The following is a 15187-nucleotide window of genomic DNA, read 5'->3' on the forward strand; positions in this document are numbered from 1 at the left end:
GCGTCTCCGGGGGCAGCAGCTCCGGGTCAGCTCCGGTGCCGGCTGTACCCCTCCTTCCTGGTGTCTCTTAGCTCCTGCTTCGGACTTTCTCTTCTTTTTTAACTTTCTATTTCGACAGAATTTGAGACTTACCGAAAAATTGCAATACTACAAAGAATTCCTCCAGTTTCCAAGGATTAACATTTTTCACTTTTATTTTACATTTTCTCTCTCTCTCTCTGTGTCTCTCCCTCCTAAACCATTTTTGGATACCCTTAAATATCGCAGGGTATATTTTCTAAAACAAGGACAGTGTCTTCCATGACCCCGGGATATTGACATAGGTATATTACTAATCAACAGGCCTCTTTCGAATCTTGCCTGTGCCCCCACAATGTCCTCCATGCTGACAGAAAACCCTGGACTGCCCTTGCTCTCAGTTGTCATGTCCTGTGTTTTCTTAATTCACTGGTGACCCAACAGCTGCTCACCGGGACAACAGGGCGGCTGTGTCAGACTGAGGTTACCGCTGTCATCAGAAGACAAAGAAACTTCTAGAAACCAAGTGCTGTCTTCTGGGCTCCATTTAGGATTGGGTGTGGGGTGGGGGAGCCCCCTGATATTCCTCTACCTTCCACACTGCGGAGTTGCCGCAGAGCATGGAGCAGGATGCAGGGCCTTTCCTGGATTTCTTTGTGTGTTTGTAGCGGGTGGTGTCTTCCAGAAGCACACGGGGCGGGGCGGGAAGGGAGCTAGGATTCATCCTCTGCTCCCGGCTCCCGTTCCCTCCTCCAAGGTCAGTTTTCTCTGGGCTGAGGCCAGGCTCTCTCCTTGTCTGCCAGATGCAGTGGGAAGGGGGAAGGAACTAATTCCTGTTCGTTTGCTCATTTGTTCACACATTCAGTCATTTGATAAACCTTTTCGGAATGCAGGCTTTGAGCAGCAGGCAGGACCTGTCCTCATGGAGTTGACGGTCTCCTTTGCGGGGGCAGACACACATAGTTAATCACATAAGTAGTTTTGTAATTGCAAACTGGGACGAGAGCCGTAAAGGAGACACGGAGAGAACTGTGGGAGCAGAAGATAGGGGCTGGCCCAACCTCGTCCGAGGGTGGTGGTCAGAGAAGGTTCTGGGAAGAAATGATACTTGAGCTGTGACCTGAAGGATGAGGATGCCTCACCTAGGGAGAGCAGAGCACACCTGAGGCCTTAGTGCACGTGTGTCCATGTGTCTATATGCACACGAGTGTGCACATGTCTGTGCTTGTGTGTGTAGTATTCGGGGCTCGAAGGAGCTCGGTGTGTTCAGACATCCTCATCATCTTCATCGTATTTTTATGGTCAGCACTTGTTTAGGCTGAGTAGTGAGCTTCCCTTTGGGGAGGCATCTCCTAGGGCCTTTTATAGTGGGGAAAAGACACTTTATTTTAAAAAACTGTAAGAGCATTAAAGAATGTTTTAGAAAAGAAAACAGGTTACCTATAACTGAACCCCCCTTCTCGTCCCTGCCTATAAGCAGTGAAATTTTGTCAGAGCTGTAATTATGCCATCTTTCAATTTCTTACTTTAACTTTTTTTATGGAGGTAAAACTCACCATTTTAACCATTTTTAAGTGTACAACTCAGTGGCATTTAGCACATTCAGAATGCTGTGCAGCCATCACCTTTGTCCAGTTCCAAAACATTCTCACTAGTCCATAAAGAAACCTGTACCCATGAAGCCGTCACCCCCCCGTTCCTCTTCCCCAGGCCCTGGCATCCGTGAATCCACTCTCTGTCTCCATGGGTTTGCCTGTTCTGGACATTTCATATAAATGGGATCATTCACTATGTGGTCTTTTGTGTCTAGCTTCCTTTGCCCTGTTGTAGCATGCATCAGAACTCCGTTCCTTTTCCATCGATATATCACATTTTGTTTCTCCTTCACCACTTGGTGCACATTTGGGTTGTTTCCGCCCTCTGGCCGTTGTGAATATGCTGCTGTGAACATGGGTCTGCAAGTTTTGTCTGAACACCTGTTTTCAATTCTTTTGGGTATACACCTAGGAGTGGTTCTTTACCTTTTAAATTAAATTTTATTTATGCTTTAAAATTGTTAATAATATTATTCTACGATTAAAAGGCAGTACATGAACATAATAAGAAAATTTTTACAATAGAGAGACACATAAAGAAGACAATATACAGAAATCTCACTCTCTGGAAAAACCTCTTTTATCATTTGAAGAATTTTGCCTTCAAACTTCAAAAACAACATACTGTCTTTTTAACAAGTGACGGCGTTTTGCCTGACCTCTGCTCCCCTTGCTCCTGCAGACGGTGGCGTCCCGGTGCCGGAGCCCCTGGCCCAGCGGTACCGCCTGTACTCCCGGGAGCTGGGCGAGGGTGCGCTGAACCGCCTGCTGCTGCTGCACTCGGTGATGTCCAGCTCCCTGCGGGTGAGTCCGCCTCCTCCTGGTCAGTGCCGTCCCCTCCTGCCCAGCTCTGAGCCCCTGGCCTGCGCACCAGGCCCCTGGGGGGGACCGGCCCTTGAAATGGACAGGGGAAACTTGGAACCGCCACGAACCAGGCTGCCTGGAGCCAGAAGCACCTGGAGTGCTGGGCAGGCCATGTCCTGGGGTCAGGGCTCAGGGAGTTTTGGGAGAGGTGAGCACCCCCTGGGCCCCGAAGATTTGCGCTAGGGAGGAATCCCTGGGGTGGGCCAGTGAGCTGTTCACCCACCGTCTCTAACCCTTGGCTGTTGCTCAAGATTCTGCATGGGAGACAAGAGGCCAGTGAGAAGGAAGCCTGAGCCTGGGGTGGACCTTGTTACCTCGGTGACCCCGGAGAGGCATCTTCTGGGAACCTCAGCAAGACACTCCTAGTGTTAGGTCTTTCCTCTTGGGCTCGTTGGTTCTCCAGGGGGCGCCTCCAGGCTCTTGCATGAGGACAGCGTCTGGTGCTGATCCTGGGGTCTCCCTAGGGAAGAAGGCCCAGGGGAAGGCGCTGCCTTCATTATTTAGACAAATGCTGTTGTCACAAGCTCCACCCGTGCCCTCGGCCAGGCCTGGTGTCTCCCAGCCCACATACCCTCTGCTTTACCTTCTCGAGAGAAGAAAGGAGAAACTTCCAGGCTTTAGCCAGAGTGGGTGAGGGGCAGTTGCCCAGAGCATGGCGTGAGGGAGGGGGTCCAGGGATCCGACTGCATCTAAAGCCACTTCCCCACCCCCAGTCACAGAGGTACCAGGCACCGACATTGTCTATACCTTTGGAGGTGATGCTGTGTGGATCTAGATAGTTCTCAGCTTCTGCTGCTGCCAGCGAGGTCTGCTGGCTCAGTTACCACTCAGACATCTGGCTTCCCGCTCATAGAATGTTACTGCTGTGTGCTGGCCTCTCCCGCTCTTCCCACACACATGACTAGAACAGTCCCTTCCGTCTGGAATGTGTCAGGGTCCCCGAGACAATTCTCAGGTTCAGTTCACTAGAAGGACTCACAGAACTCAGAAAAGCTGTTGTACCAAACTGAAACTCCATCCCCATTAAACACTGACTCCCAACCCCCTCCCCCAGCCCCTGGCACCCACCATCTACTTTCTGTCTCCATGAATTTGACTCCTCTAGGGGCCTCATATAAATGGGATCATACAGTATTTGTGCTTTTGTGTCTGGCTTATTTTGTTAAGCGCAATGTCCTCGTGGTAGCAGGTGTCAGAATCTCCTTCCTTTTTAAGGCTGAGTAATATTCCATCGTATGGATGGACCACATTGTGTGTATCTGTTCACCTGTCGGTGGATGTTTGGGTTACTTCCACCTTTTGCTGATTGTGAATAGTGCTGCTGTGAACATGGGTGTGCAAATATCTGTTTGAGTGCCTCTTTCAATTCTTTGGGTATAGACCAAGGAGTGGGATTGCTTGGTCCTATGGCGATTCTATGTTTGACTTTTCAAGGACCTGCAGGCTTTTGAGGGTGCTCTGACAACATCTCATTTGTGCACCGTTTTTGCTCAAGGATCAAGGCCACACCCTGGCCCCCTTCCTTGCACAGAGCCTCCTTTCAGTCTGGGATGGGAGGTGCAGCGGGAAATGAACTAATGGGGCGGCTTGTGGCCTCACTGCTAGGTGGTTTCCTCCATGTGCTGGTGGCCAGGAAGAAAGGGATGTTCCCATGGCCCCTCAGGGACCCCCGCTTGACAAGGACACTGCTTGCCTGTGTCCATGGTCCGAGCTGCCTCCCTCAGCTCCTCTGTCTGGTCCCAGGATGGCTCTGTTCTGAGCATCTCTCCCCCACCGGAGGAGTCCAGCCGAGACCAGCCGGACGACAGGAAGGACCTCCCGTGGGGCGCCCAGTTTGAGCTGCCGCCGATGCTGCTGGAGACGGACAGGTAACAGCTTCCCCTGTCCTGGCCCCGGGACTCGTGCCCCTGGGCACGTGGCAGAGCCCCTGTTTTGTCCCATGAAGTGTGGCTAGCGTCCCCTTCCTCGTGGGTTGTTTTAAGCAGAACAAGTACATCCTAGAAGGTGCGCGCTACCCGGAGCAATTCTAAGGTCGTGGAGTTGGATGCTAAAAGACCATTTTCACTTTCTATTTATTTTTGTTCACTGTTAGCCACTTCCTCCCACCCTCGATGCTTTTTTCCCTTTTTCTCTTCTTTTTACTTTTTGTTTTGATATTTCCCTATACACCAAAACTTAGGCCAGTAAATTGAACACCCGTAGACTTGTCACCTAGTTTCAATAGTTAACATTTGCCAGTTTTTGTCACTGTCTCAGTCAGCTCAGGCTGCTGTAACAAAATACTCAGATGGGGCAGCTTAGGCAACAGACATTCCTTCTCTCACAGTCCTGGAGGCTGGACGTCAGATTGAGGTGTCGGCAGGCTGAATTCTGCTGAGGGCCCACTTCCTGGTTGGCAGACGGCTGCCTTCTTGCTGTGTCTTCATGTGGGGAAGAGATCTCTCTTCTGCTCTTCATAAGGCCACAGTCCTATCAGATCAGGGCCCCACCCTTGTGACCTCATTTAACCTCACTTACCTCCTGCAGATACAGTCATGGGGGGGTTGGGGCTTTAGTGTAGGAATTTGTGGGGACACAATTCAGGCCATGGCGATCACGTATTTCTTGGTTACATGTTTAAAGTAAAACACAAACATGGTGACATTTCACCCCTCCCTATGTTAGAGTGCAGTTCTAAAAATGAGGTGTTTCCCTCCAGAACCACAAGGCAGTTATCAGCCCTAACAAAATGCGTGATACTTCTTCAACATCATCTCATATCCTACCTGTAGTCAAATTTCCCGAGTGTTGCCCCAAATGCTTTTGCAGCTGGTTTGTTCCAACCAGGATGTGGTGAAGGCCAGACATTGCTGCAACGCCCACGTCTAACCCGGGTCCTTTGGGGTGATGAGGACACCAGGGCTCCGGCAGAGGAGGGGCAATTCCCACAGTGTATTTGTGCATGTATGTGCATGCACACGCGTATTTGTGTGTGCGTGTGTTTGCATGCATATGCGTGCACAGACGCGTGTGTTTTATATGGGTGCGTGTCTGTGTGTGTTTGTGTGTATGCACGTGTGTGTATAAAAACAAAGTGCCCCGTCCCCCTAGATCAAGACCAGACGCCTGTCCCACTGGCTCCTGGCCCGAGCTGCTGTCCACCCTTGGCCCACACCTGTGTGAACTTGCCGCTTGACCCGCTGATCAGAGGGCAGGTGTCAACCCCACTCTGCACCGGGCTGCTTGGAGGTCGGTTGTGAGTGAGCCCGGGGCCCCCCACCTCCGTCCTCAGTCTAGAGCGGAGGTGGGCTCGGCCTCGCCTCTCCCAGAGCCGTACCTGCAGTAGCAGCCTGGGCTGTGGTGAGACAGCAAGGAGCCCCTCAAGCTGTGAGCTGGGACAGTGCTCCGTGTTCTAGACAGCAGGAGAGGAGCTGTGTCTCCTGGCTGATGAGTTAGGCTGATGCCACCCACGGCCCAACCTGCAGGGCCCACACCAGGTTCCCATGGCAATGACAGAGGCCCGGCACACCTTTTAGCAGGGTTGAGTCCCTGGGACCCTGTCTGTGGGCGATTGGCAGCCAGCCGGTGAGCCAGGCTGACCAGGGCTGGACTCCTGCGTGTGCCAGCGCCCCACAGCTGATCTGGTCAAGCGAGTGGTGCCTGAGCCTCAGGCGCCTCGTCTCTAGGTGGTTCAACACTGCCTCCCCCGCAGGGCTCTAAGTGCCTGATGTGGTGGGGACACAGTAAATAGAGCTCCTATTATGGTGATGACCCAAACGCAAGGGGGTGGAGGAGGGAAGCTGACCAGCCTGCCTCGTTCAAGTAGGAGTCTGGTACGGGAGTGGTGCTTCTTTCTCCATTTCTCGTCTAACTTTCCAATTGCTGTTGGCTCTGAGTCAGTTAGAATGCTTTTGGCTGTGAGTAACAGAATTCGTAATGAGAGTGATCTAATCAAAACAGATGTGTATTGTCTGATGAGAATTTGGGAGGTGGGTGGACCTCCCTGGTCCTGGGGTGTTTAATTCAATGACTTGGTGATGCCCATGAGGCCCTAGGCATTCCCCATCTCTGTTCTGCTGTCCCTGGCACGTAAATAATGTCTCCTCTTATGGTCAAAGAGGCTGCCACAGCTCCATAGATCACACCTTCACATAACCACATCTAAAAGAGGAAGGGAGCCCCTTTCCAGAAGTTCCCCCAGTAGATGTCTCCTAACAACTCATTGGCTGAAACTCGATCACAGGCTCACTCCTAGGCCAATTCTCTAGGGAGAAGGGGAAAGAGGACCACAACAGGCTTGGGCCAACTATGACGCGTTTCTTGGGGCTAGGCACGTTGTCACACCGAAAAACACTGGGGCTTGTTATCAAGGAAGTGGGGACTGGCTGCTGGGGAGGCAAACAGCAGTATCTGCTAAACCTCATGACATGTTTATTGAGCACCGACTGTATGCCAGGCACCAAGAAGTGAACAAGATGGACACAGTCCCTGTCCTCTAGGAGCTGCCCCTGTGGGTGCGAGGGGCAGGTGAGGAGAGGGTAAAGATTGCTCTCTGACCCCGAGGGAGATTCTCATGTAATGTCCTAATTCTGGGGCTGGTGTAAGAAACATTGTTGCCCTTGGTGGCCATCTCTAATCCCTCTGTGTTGGCTGGCTGGGGCCTCTCCAGCCACCGTGGCACGTTCGTGGAGACTGGGTGTGTGCACGGTCTCGTTCCACGTGCGCATGGGTTTGGAGGGGCTCAGGGTCTTGTGCGGGGTTCACCGTGGGCGTCTGTCCCCAGTCCCTGCTCCTGGCCATGGTGTTGCACTGCCCTGTGCTCTGCTGGTGGCACCCAGAGGCTTTGCCAGTTCACGTGGGCTTCAGCACCATGGTGTTGGCGAGCCCCTGACAACCTTCTCAGTAGTGCAGGTCATTACTGCCCGACTTTGTGGATGAGAAGGCAGAGGTGAGGAGCCCACGGCCACTCGTCAGTGCTTGGGTTCAGTGCTTGGTGTCTTGTTCTTACACGGTCACTGGTGACCTGACTTCACAGAGAGCTGCTAGAAATGCTCTGTTCTTTTTACAGTGGAAGAGTAGAACCATGGAAATTTCCAGCTGAAAGTCTGTCAAAGGTCCTTGTCCCCTCCAATGGCCAAAGTCTTCCACACAGTCCTATAGGGAATCACATGGCTCTGTCCCATCCTCATCTCCTTGCTGTGCCTTGCATGTGCCAAGCTGGTCCCTGCCCCAGTGCCTTTGCCCATGTTGTGCCCCCTGCCTGGAATGTTCTTCCTCCAGCACTTGGTATGGCTTTCATTCTCATTCTTTGGGTCTCAGCTTATGTATTCCCTCTTGTTCTGTTTCTACACCAACTGGTCTAACACTGACAGGGTGTACGGCCGTTCAGTTCTGGCAGTGACTGCCCAGAGTCAATGCCAGATCCCACCAGTGACAGGCTCCCTTCTCCACAAGACTGTTCCCACATCAGATGCTAGCTGCAAGAGAAATCCCCAGGCCACCTGCACTTCTGTCCATCTGGGTTCCCATGACCCCCTTGGGTTTGATAATTCAGAACTCACTAAAAACACGATACTTAGGATTCTAGTTTTACTATAAAGCACACACATTGGACAAGGTCTGGAGGGGTCCAGGATGCAAAGCTTCCATGTCTACACTTCCTGTGGAGTCAGGCTACATCAGCCTCCTGGCACATTGATGTGTTCACCGGCAGGAAACTCCCCCGAGCTTGGTGTCCAGAGTTTTTATTGGAGTTTCATTGCATAGGCATCATTGATGACATCATTGGCCACAGAATTGACCTCGGTCTCCGGCCCCTCCCCTCCTGGGGGTTCAGCTGGCCCAGAGTTCCCGCCTCTAGCCGCCTGGTGGGTCTTTGTGGTGAGCAGCCTGTATCCTGATGCTGTCTGGGGGCCACCAGGAGTCACCTCATTAGCATACAAAGACATTCCTGTCACTCAGGATGCTCCAAGGGCTTTTGGAGTCGGTGCCAGGACCTGGGACAAAGACCAGATCGATTCTTTATTCTGCCAGCCTCCCCACTGAGGTCTGTCCTGACTGCCTGCCTGAGGAAGTCTGACAGCTCATCTCTCCTTCAGAGCAGTGTCACAACTGGCACTGCTGTCCACAGTCATCCTCTTGTTGATGTGTGTCTCCCCCCCTTAGCACGCAGCGTGCTCAGGGCAAGGCCATGCCTTCTGGGAGCCAGTGCACACTTGGCTGCAGGTACAGGCTCTCCCAGGGTGGGTGACCAGCTCCTAGATGCCTGAGGGAGGGGGCCAATGAGCCCGCCTGGCCCCAGAGCACAGCAGCGTGGCAGAGGCCCCTCGCCCTGACCCGACACCTGGGCTGCAGCGGCCGGAGGTTCAGGCTCTGGTTTTCCCCTGCCCACAATGGAGGAGAGAGGGGCCCTGGCGGCTGGCTCTGCTGATGCCTCTGTGTTTTGTCCACAGTGATGGTTACAAGTCATCGAAAGCCACACCATCGAAAAAACCTGGAAAGCAAGATTCGCTTCTCCCTCCATCTTCCCTCTGCATCCTGCTAACTCCTCCAATTCACGAGGTCGGTGTGTGCGGCGCTAACCAGGACCCTGGGCCCTGGGGAGGCCTCCCTTGCCCCAACAGGGTCGTCGGGGCCCATGAGAGTTGCGCTGGGCCAGGGGCAAGTGGGAGAGAAGCTTCCAGAAGGACTCTTCTCAAGCAGCCGTCACAATGGCAGTGACCACTCACTGGGCCTGGCACCTAGTGGAGTGTTTCAGTCACTGAGTTAGTGTCCTGGGGCCACTGTAACAAAGCACAGCAGATGGGGTGGCCTGAACCTGTACAGACATGTATCCTCTCCCAGCTCTGGAGGCCAGAAGGCCGGGATCCAGGTGTCGCAGGGCCGCGCTCCCCCAAAGGCTCTAGGAGAGGCTCCTTCCTGGCTCTCCCGGCTCCTGGTGGCCCTAGGTGTTCCTCGGCTCGTGGCTGCATCCTCCATCTCTGCCTGCGTCTTCTCGTGGCCTCTCCTCTCTGTGTCTCTGTTCTCCCTTCCTGTAGGACACTGGTCGTTGGGCTTAGGGCCCACCCTCCACCCAGGATGATCTCATCTCGAGATTGTTAACTCAATTACATCTGCAAAGCCCCTATTTCCAAATAAGGTCTCATTCTGAGGTCCTGGGTGGACATGGGTTTGGAGGACACCATTCAGCACTACGGACACTCCACCAGCCCTGTATGAGCCTGGGGTGGTCATTACCCTCAATTCGTAGACAAGAAGTGAGACTTGGAGAGCTCAGGCAGTCGCCCTGTGATGACTACTGCTGGCTCCTGGTGGCTCTGCGGAGCCTCACTTTGCTCGCCTGGGAGTTGGGGATGATCACTTCCCTCCGTGGGATTAAATGAGCAAAGGAATCAGAAAGCTCTGTAGGGGCTCCTGTGGAATCCCACTGGGTTTCCCCTCCTCCAGAGTGTGGGCGCTTTTGGGGCTCGGTATCGTTTAATTGCTAAGAGGTTGGGCTCAGGAAGCAGCCAGGCCTGGGTTCAAATCCCCACTCTGTCCCTTGCTAGCTGTGTGACCTTGGGAAAGTTACTTCATGTCTCTGAGCCTCCATTTCTCCACCTGTAAAGTGATGGATCCAGGAGCCTCAGAGTGGTGCCAAATTCAAGGAAACAAGGTGTAACAACCCAAAGGAAATTTCTTCCTCTAGAATAACAGCAAAGGGGCCTTTTCCCATCCCCTGAGATACTCTTCTCATTCCCCATCTCACTCAGTCTCCAGCCCCAAACTGCCTCCCACACCGAGCAAACGTGAACTTCCTATCTCCCTCCACTTCCTTCCATCCCTCTTTGGTGTGATCAGCCTGGCCTCTCTCCCAGCCAAGCCAGCGAGAAGTCTCCCCTTCCTTGGGGGTGGGGCCAGGCGGTGGGAAACCAAATGGCAAATGTCAGAATCTCTTTGGCAGATGGGCGGGCTTGGGGGGGCGGAGAGAAAGCTGGGAATCTTCACAAATTGGTAATTTTGCTCCTTTCTTATGAACCATTATTCAGAAGCTATTAGTACTCAGTATCACTCCTAATAGTACAAGGGCGTGGTCTCTGGACACTTCTGGCCGCCAACCTCTGGGTCACTGTGCTGAGGGTGCCCTCCTGCCCTTGCCGGGGTGCTGGGGAGTTAGGGTCCCGTAGGGGAGGCCCCCTGTCAGTGACTCTGGGAGCAGCCCTTGGGCGGGGTGACCCTGAGGCCTGAGTGTGGCACTGTCTCTAGGGCGTCCCAGGCCAGGGACTGGCTTCATCACATGCCTTCATTGGCCCTTGTTCTACCCCCAACGGTGTTCCCCCCAAGCAAACTACTTGCCTTGAGCCACTGTCTCCAGGTCTACTTCTGGGGGCCCAACCTGGGGCCACAGTGACAGCCCGGTGACATCTGACCCCCCTGGCATTGCTGGTTTTCTGCAGAAGCCGAGCTCCCTGAGCGTGAAGAATTTGGTGTCCAAGCTGTGCTCCCCGGCCGGCCTGGAGCTGGGCCCCGTGCAGACGGCGGCGGAGGCTGGGCTGAGTGCGCAGGCCCTCAAGGAGATGGCCGTGAGCACCAAGAGCATCGCCCTCATCGCGGCCACCCGGCGCTCCAAGGCGCAGGACCGCGAGGGCGGCAGCGGCCGCTCCTCCCTCCACCTGCCGGAGGAGGTGGCCCCAGACCCCAGCCCGGCAGACGGGAGGTGGCCCCATGTCAGCCCGTGCAGGGACCGCTCTGTGGAGAGGAAGGCCAGGAGGCGGCGGTCACCCTCGTTCACCTGGAGCGTGCAGCTGGTGGGTGGACAGCAGCCCGGGCGCCCCTGTCCCAGGGGTCCAGCCAGAGCAGCAGAGAGGGAGGGTCAGGGACTGACCCCATCAGAGTCACAGTGGATGCAGGAGGGCCCTGACAAAGGAGATAGAGGAAGAAACAGAGCCCCCACAGCACACCCCACTTACCATGTCCCTGCTCCGTTCTGATCTGAGGCCACATGTGCACGTATTTTATGTGGTTATAATCCCAGTGGGAATACAGCTTTGTGAGCTATTTATTTTTTCTTAACATTATTTCATAAATATTCGTGTGCCCACATAGCATAGTATTTTAACTTAAAAAAAGGGCCATGACTTGGTTCTAGAACATATCACTCAACAGTGCTTGTGTGGGAGGTGAGTTGTGAAGTGCTAACAGCCATGAGATGATTCTTTCCCCCGGTGTCTGGCGCTGGCCCGGCCCAGACGGGCCCTCCATCTGTGTCTGCAGAGGAGTGACTCCACACACGAGCCCATCTCGTGGCCACTCTGTGGTTCTTGGTCCCCTTTAAAGGGCCACTTAGCTTGTCTTTCATTTTTGACTGTTACACAGAATGCCTCAGCATCCCCATCAAACAGTGCTTTTCATTTCGCGTGACTTTCTTGGGATATTGGACAATGAAAGGCAGAAGAATCCCAACAGAATAGGATTAAGCAAAAATCCGAGAGCACACTGCAGTGTCAGACTGACTGCAGTGGGTAAAATGGTGTTTGCACCATTTTAGGTGGGCGGGTGGGTTCCACACAGGCTCATAGGGAAACAGCTTTTACTTTGTGGGGTTTCTTCCCCACTGGCCACTTGGGTACGTTCAAGGGGGAGGGGGAGTCAGTGAGCAGCTCCTCCCCGGGCGAGGGGGCTAGTGGCCGGGGGTCTGATGGATCCCCGTTCTGCCTGTGCTGGCCAGCACCCAAGCCCTACCAGACACACAGTGGGTGCTGGCTGACTCAGACTGAAATTCCTCTGGCAGTTACTCAGCAGACCTAAAGGTAGGACAGGAGCAGGGATCAGAAGGTATATTAGTCAGGGTTCTCCAGAGGAACAGAACCAGTAGAATGTAGATCGATCGATCTATCTATCTATCTATCTATCTATCTATCTATCTATCTATCTATCTATCTATCTAGAGATTTATTATCAGGAATTGGCTCATGCAATTATGGAGGCCAACAAATCTCAGATCTGCAGTCAGCAAGCTGGAGGCCCAGGAGAGCCAATGTTTCAGTTTAAGTCCAAAGGCAGGAAAAAGCCAATGTCCCATCTTAAGACAGTCAGGCAGGAGGAGTCTCTCTTACTCACAGGAGGGTCAGCCGTTTTGTTCTATTCAGGCCTTCAACTGATTGGGTGAGGCCCACTCCTGGGCAATCTGCTTTACTCGGTCTATTGATTTAAATGTTAACCATCACTGTGGGTTTGGATGAGAACCCCCTCCATGGGGGTGGGGAGGTTGAGCAGGGAAAATGGGAGGGATAAACAGCCAGAAGAGCATCATTCATGCATTCATTCATTCTTCTTTGGGGGCTGAAGGAGAATGTTAGTGGTGATTCTGCCCATGATGTTCACTGAGGCACCCCATGTGCCTACAGCAGTCTACTGGCACACAGTAGGCGCTTAATCAGTGCGTGGCTTCAGCTCAGAATGACCTTGACATTTCATTCCTCCCTACCTGCTCCCCTGCCCTGCTATGTGACTTTTCCCTGCAGGCAACAGAGAAACTTCAGCCCCTCTCCATGGACCGTGTGGCTGAGACCCAGCACCCCGCTGCACTCCCTCAGCTGTCAAAGTCGTCAGGAAAGAGCTTTTTCCCTGCTGTCCCTGCAGCCTCCAAGATAAAACCTAGCCTCAGTTTCCATGCAGGTACAGGATCAAAGAAAGAAAATAGCATGTTTTTTTTTTTCTGTATCTTTGTTTGTTTTGTCTTTTTCAATTATTTTATTGAGGTCATATTGGTTTATAACATTGTATAATTTCAGGTGTACATTGTTGTATATCAGTTTCTGTATGGACTGCATTGTGCTCACCACCAACAGTCTAGTTTATATCTGTCACCGTACATATGTGCCCCTTTACCCCTTTCACCCCACTCCCACCCCCTTCCCCTCTGGTAACCACTAATGTGTTCTCCTTCTCCATGTATTTGTTTATCTTCCACACATGAGTGAAATCACACAGTGTTTGTCTTTCTCTGTCTGGCTTATTTCGCTTAACATCATACCCTCAAGGTCCATCCACGTTGTTGACAATGGGACAATTTTGTCTTTTTTTTATTGCTGAGTAGTATTCCATTGTATATATACACCACATCTTCTTTATCCATTCATCAGTTGAAGGACACTTGGGTTGCTTCCACGTCTTGGCTATTGTGAATAATGCCTCAGTGATCTTGGGGGTGCATAAGTCTCTTTGAATTGTTGATTTCAAGATTTTTGGATAAATACTCAGTGGTGGGATAGCTGGATTGTATGGTATTTCTATTTTTAATTTTTTGAGGCATCTCCATACTGGTTTCCATAGAGGCTGCACCAGTTTGCACTCCCACCAGCAGTGTATGAGGATTCCCTTTTCTCCACAGCCTCTCCAACATTTGTTATTTTTTGTCTTGCTAAAAATGGCCATTCTGACAGGTGTAAGGTGGTATCTCATTGTAGTTTTGATTTGCATTTCCCCAATAATTAGTGATGTTGAACATCTTTTCATGTGCCTGTTGGCCATCTGTATATCTTTTTTGGAAAAATGTCTGTTCATATCCTCTGCCCATTTTTTGATCGGGTTGTTTGTTTTTGTTGTTGTTGAGTTGTATGAGTTCTTTATATATTTTGGAGATTAACCACTTGTCGGCAGGAGCTGTGTTTTCTGATTTGCAAATATTTTCTCTCAGTTAGTGGGTTGTCTTTTCATTTTGTTCCTGGTTTCCTTTGCCTTGCAGATGCTCTTTAGTCTGATGAAATCCCATTTGTTTATTTTTTCTTTTGTTTCCCTTGCCTGAGTACACGTAGTATTCGAAAAGATCCTTCTAAGACCGATGTCAAAGAGTGTACTGCTTGTATTTTCTTCTGGGAGTTTTATGGTTTCACGTCTTACCTTCAAGTCTTTAATCCAGTTTGAGTTAGTTTTTGTGTATGGCAAAAGATAATGGTCTACTTTCATTCTTTTGCATGTGGCTGTCCAGTTTTCCCATCACCATTTATTGAAGAGACTTTCCTTTCTCCATTGTGTGTTCTTGGCTCCTTAGCTGTCTGTAGATGTGTGGTTTTATTTCTGGGCTTTCAATTCTGTTGCATTGATCTGTGTGTCTGTTTTGATTACTATAGCTTTGTAGTATATTTTGAAATCAGGAATTGTGGTGCCTCCAGCTTTGTTCTTTTTTCTCCAGATTGCTTTAGCTATTCAGGGTCTTTTGTTGCCCCATATGCATTTTATATTCGTTTTTTTTTTTAGAGTTTAATGTCTTTGGTGAAGTATTCCTTATGCTCATTAATTTTATTCCTGAGCTCATTGAACTGTCTGTCTGAGTTTTCTTGTAACTCATTGAGTTTCTTTATGACAACTATTTTGAATTCTCTGTCATTTAGATTGTAAGTTTCTGTGACTTTAGGATTGGTTTCTGGAGACTTGTCATTTTCCTTCTGCTCTGAAGTGTTACTGTACTTCTTCATGGTGTTTGATGAAGTGATCCTTTGCCAGTGCATAGTGGTAGCATCAGGTTGCAGATTCCACCTGCCACCTCTGGGGGGGCAGGAGCTGTGTTTTCTGAACCTGCCATGTCTGCTGGAAGTCGTGTTGGTAGGGCTTGTCTGCTTTTGCCCGCTGGCTGCAGCTGCTTGGTGGGTCACACACGCAGGGACTCTGGTGTGGAACTGCTGCCTTGGCCGGGGACCATCTGAGCTGGTGTGCTGGGCGGGATGGGAGGATTACCTTGTTTTACACGCGGG

The 15187-nt window shown here is 51.6% G+C and overlaps 1 protein-coding gene across 1 annotated transcript in view; it reads left to right on the top strand.

Annotated features, from left to right (window-relative positions):
- Positions 1–15187, top strand: part of LOC101405986 (kinesin-like protein KIF19) — a 65760-nt gene that overhangs the window by 35339 nt on the left and 15234 nt on the right. Inside the window, exons 17-21 of the mRNA XM_087449234.1 lie at positions 2296–2417; positions 4221–4345; positions 8909–9017; positions 10892–11242; positions 12959–13112. Of these exons, the coding sequence (XP_087305360.1) occupies positions 2296–2417; positions 4221–4345; positions 8909–9017; positions 10892–11242; positions 12959–13112 (861 nt within the window). The remainder of the gene's footprint in view (positions 1–2295; positions 2418–4220; positions 4346–8908; positions 9018–10891; positions 11243–12958; positions 13113–15187) is intronic.

The sequence above is a fragment of the Ceratotherium simum genome, chromosome 26, assembly GCF_057802395.1.
Source record: "Ceratotherium simum simum isolate JZ-2026a chromosome 26, ASM5780239v1, whole genome shotgun sequence".
Taxonomy (NCBI): domain Eukaryota; kingdom Metazoa; phylum Chordata; class Mammalia; order Perissodactyla; family Rhinocerotidae; genus Ceratotherium; species Ceratotherium simum.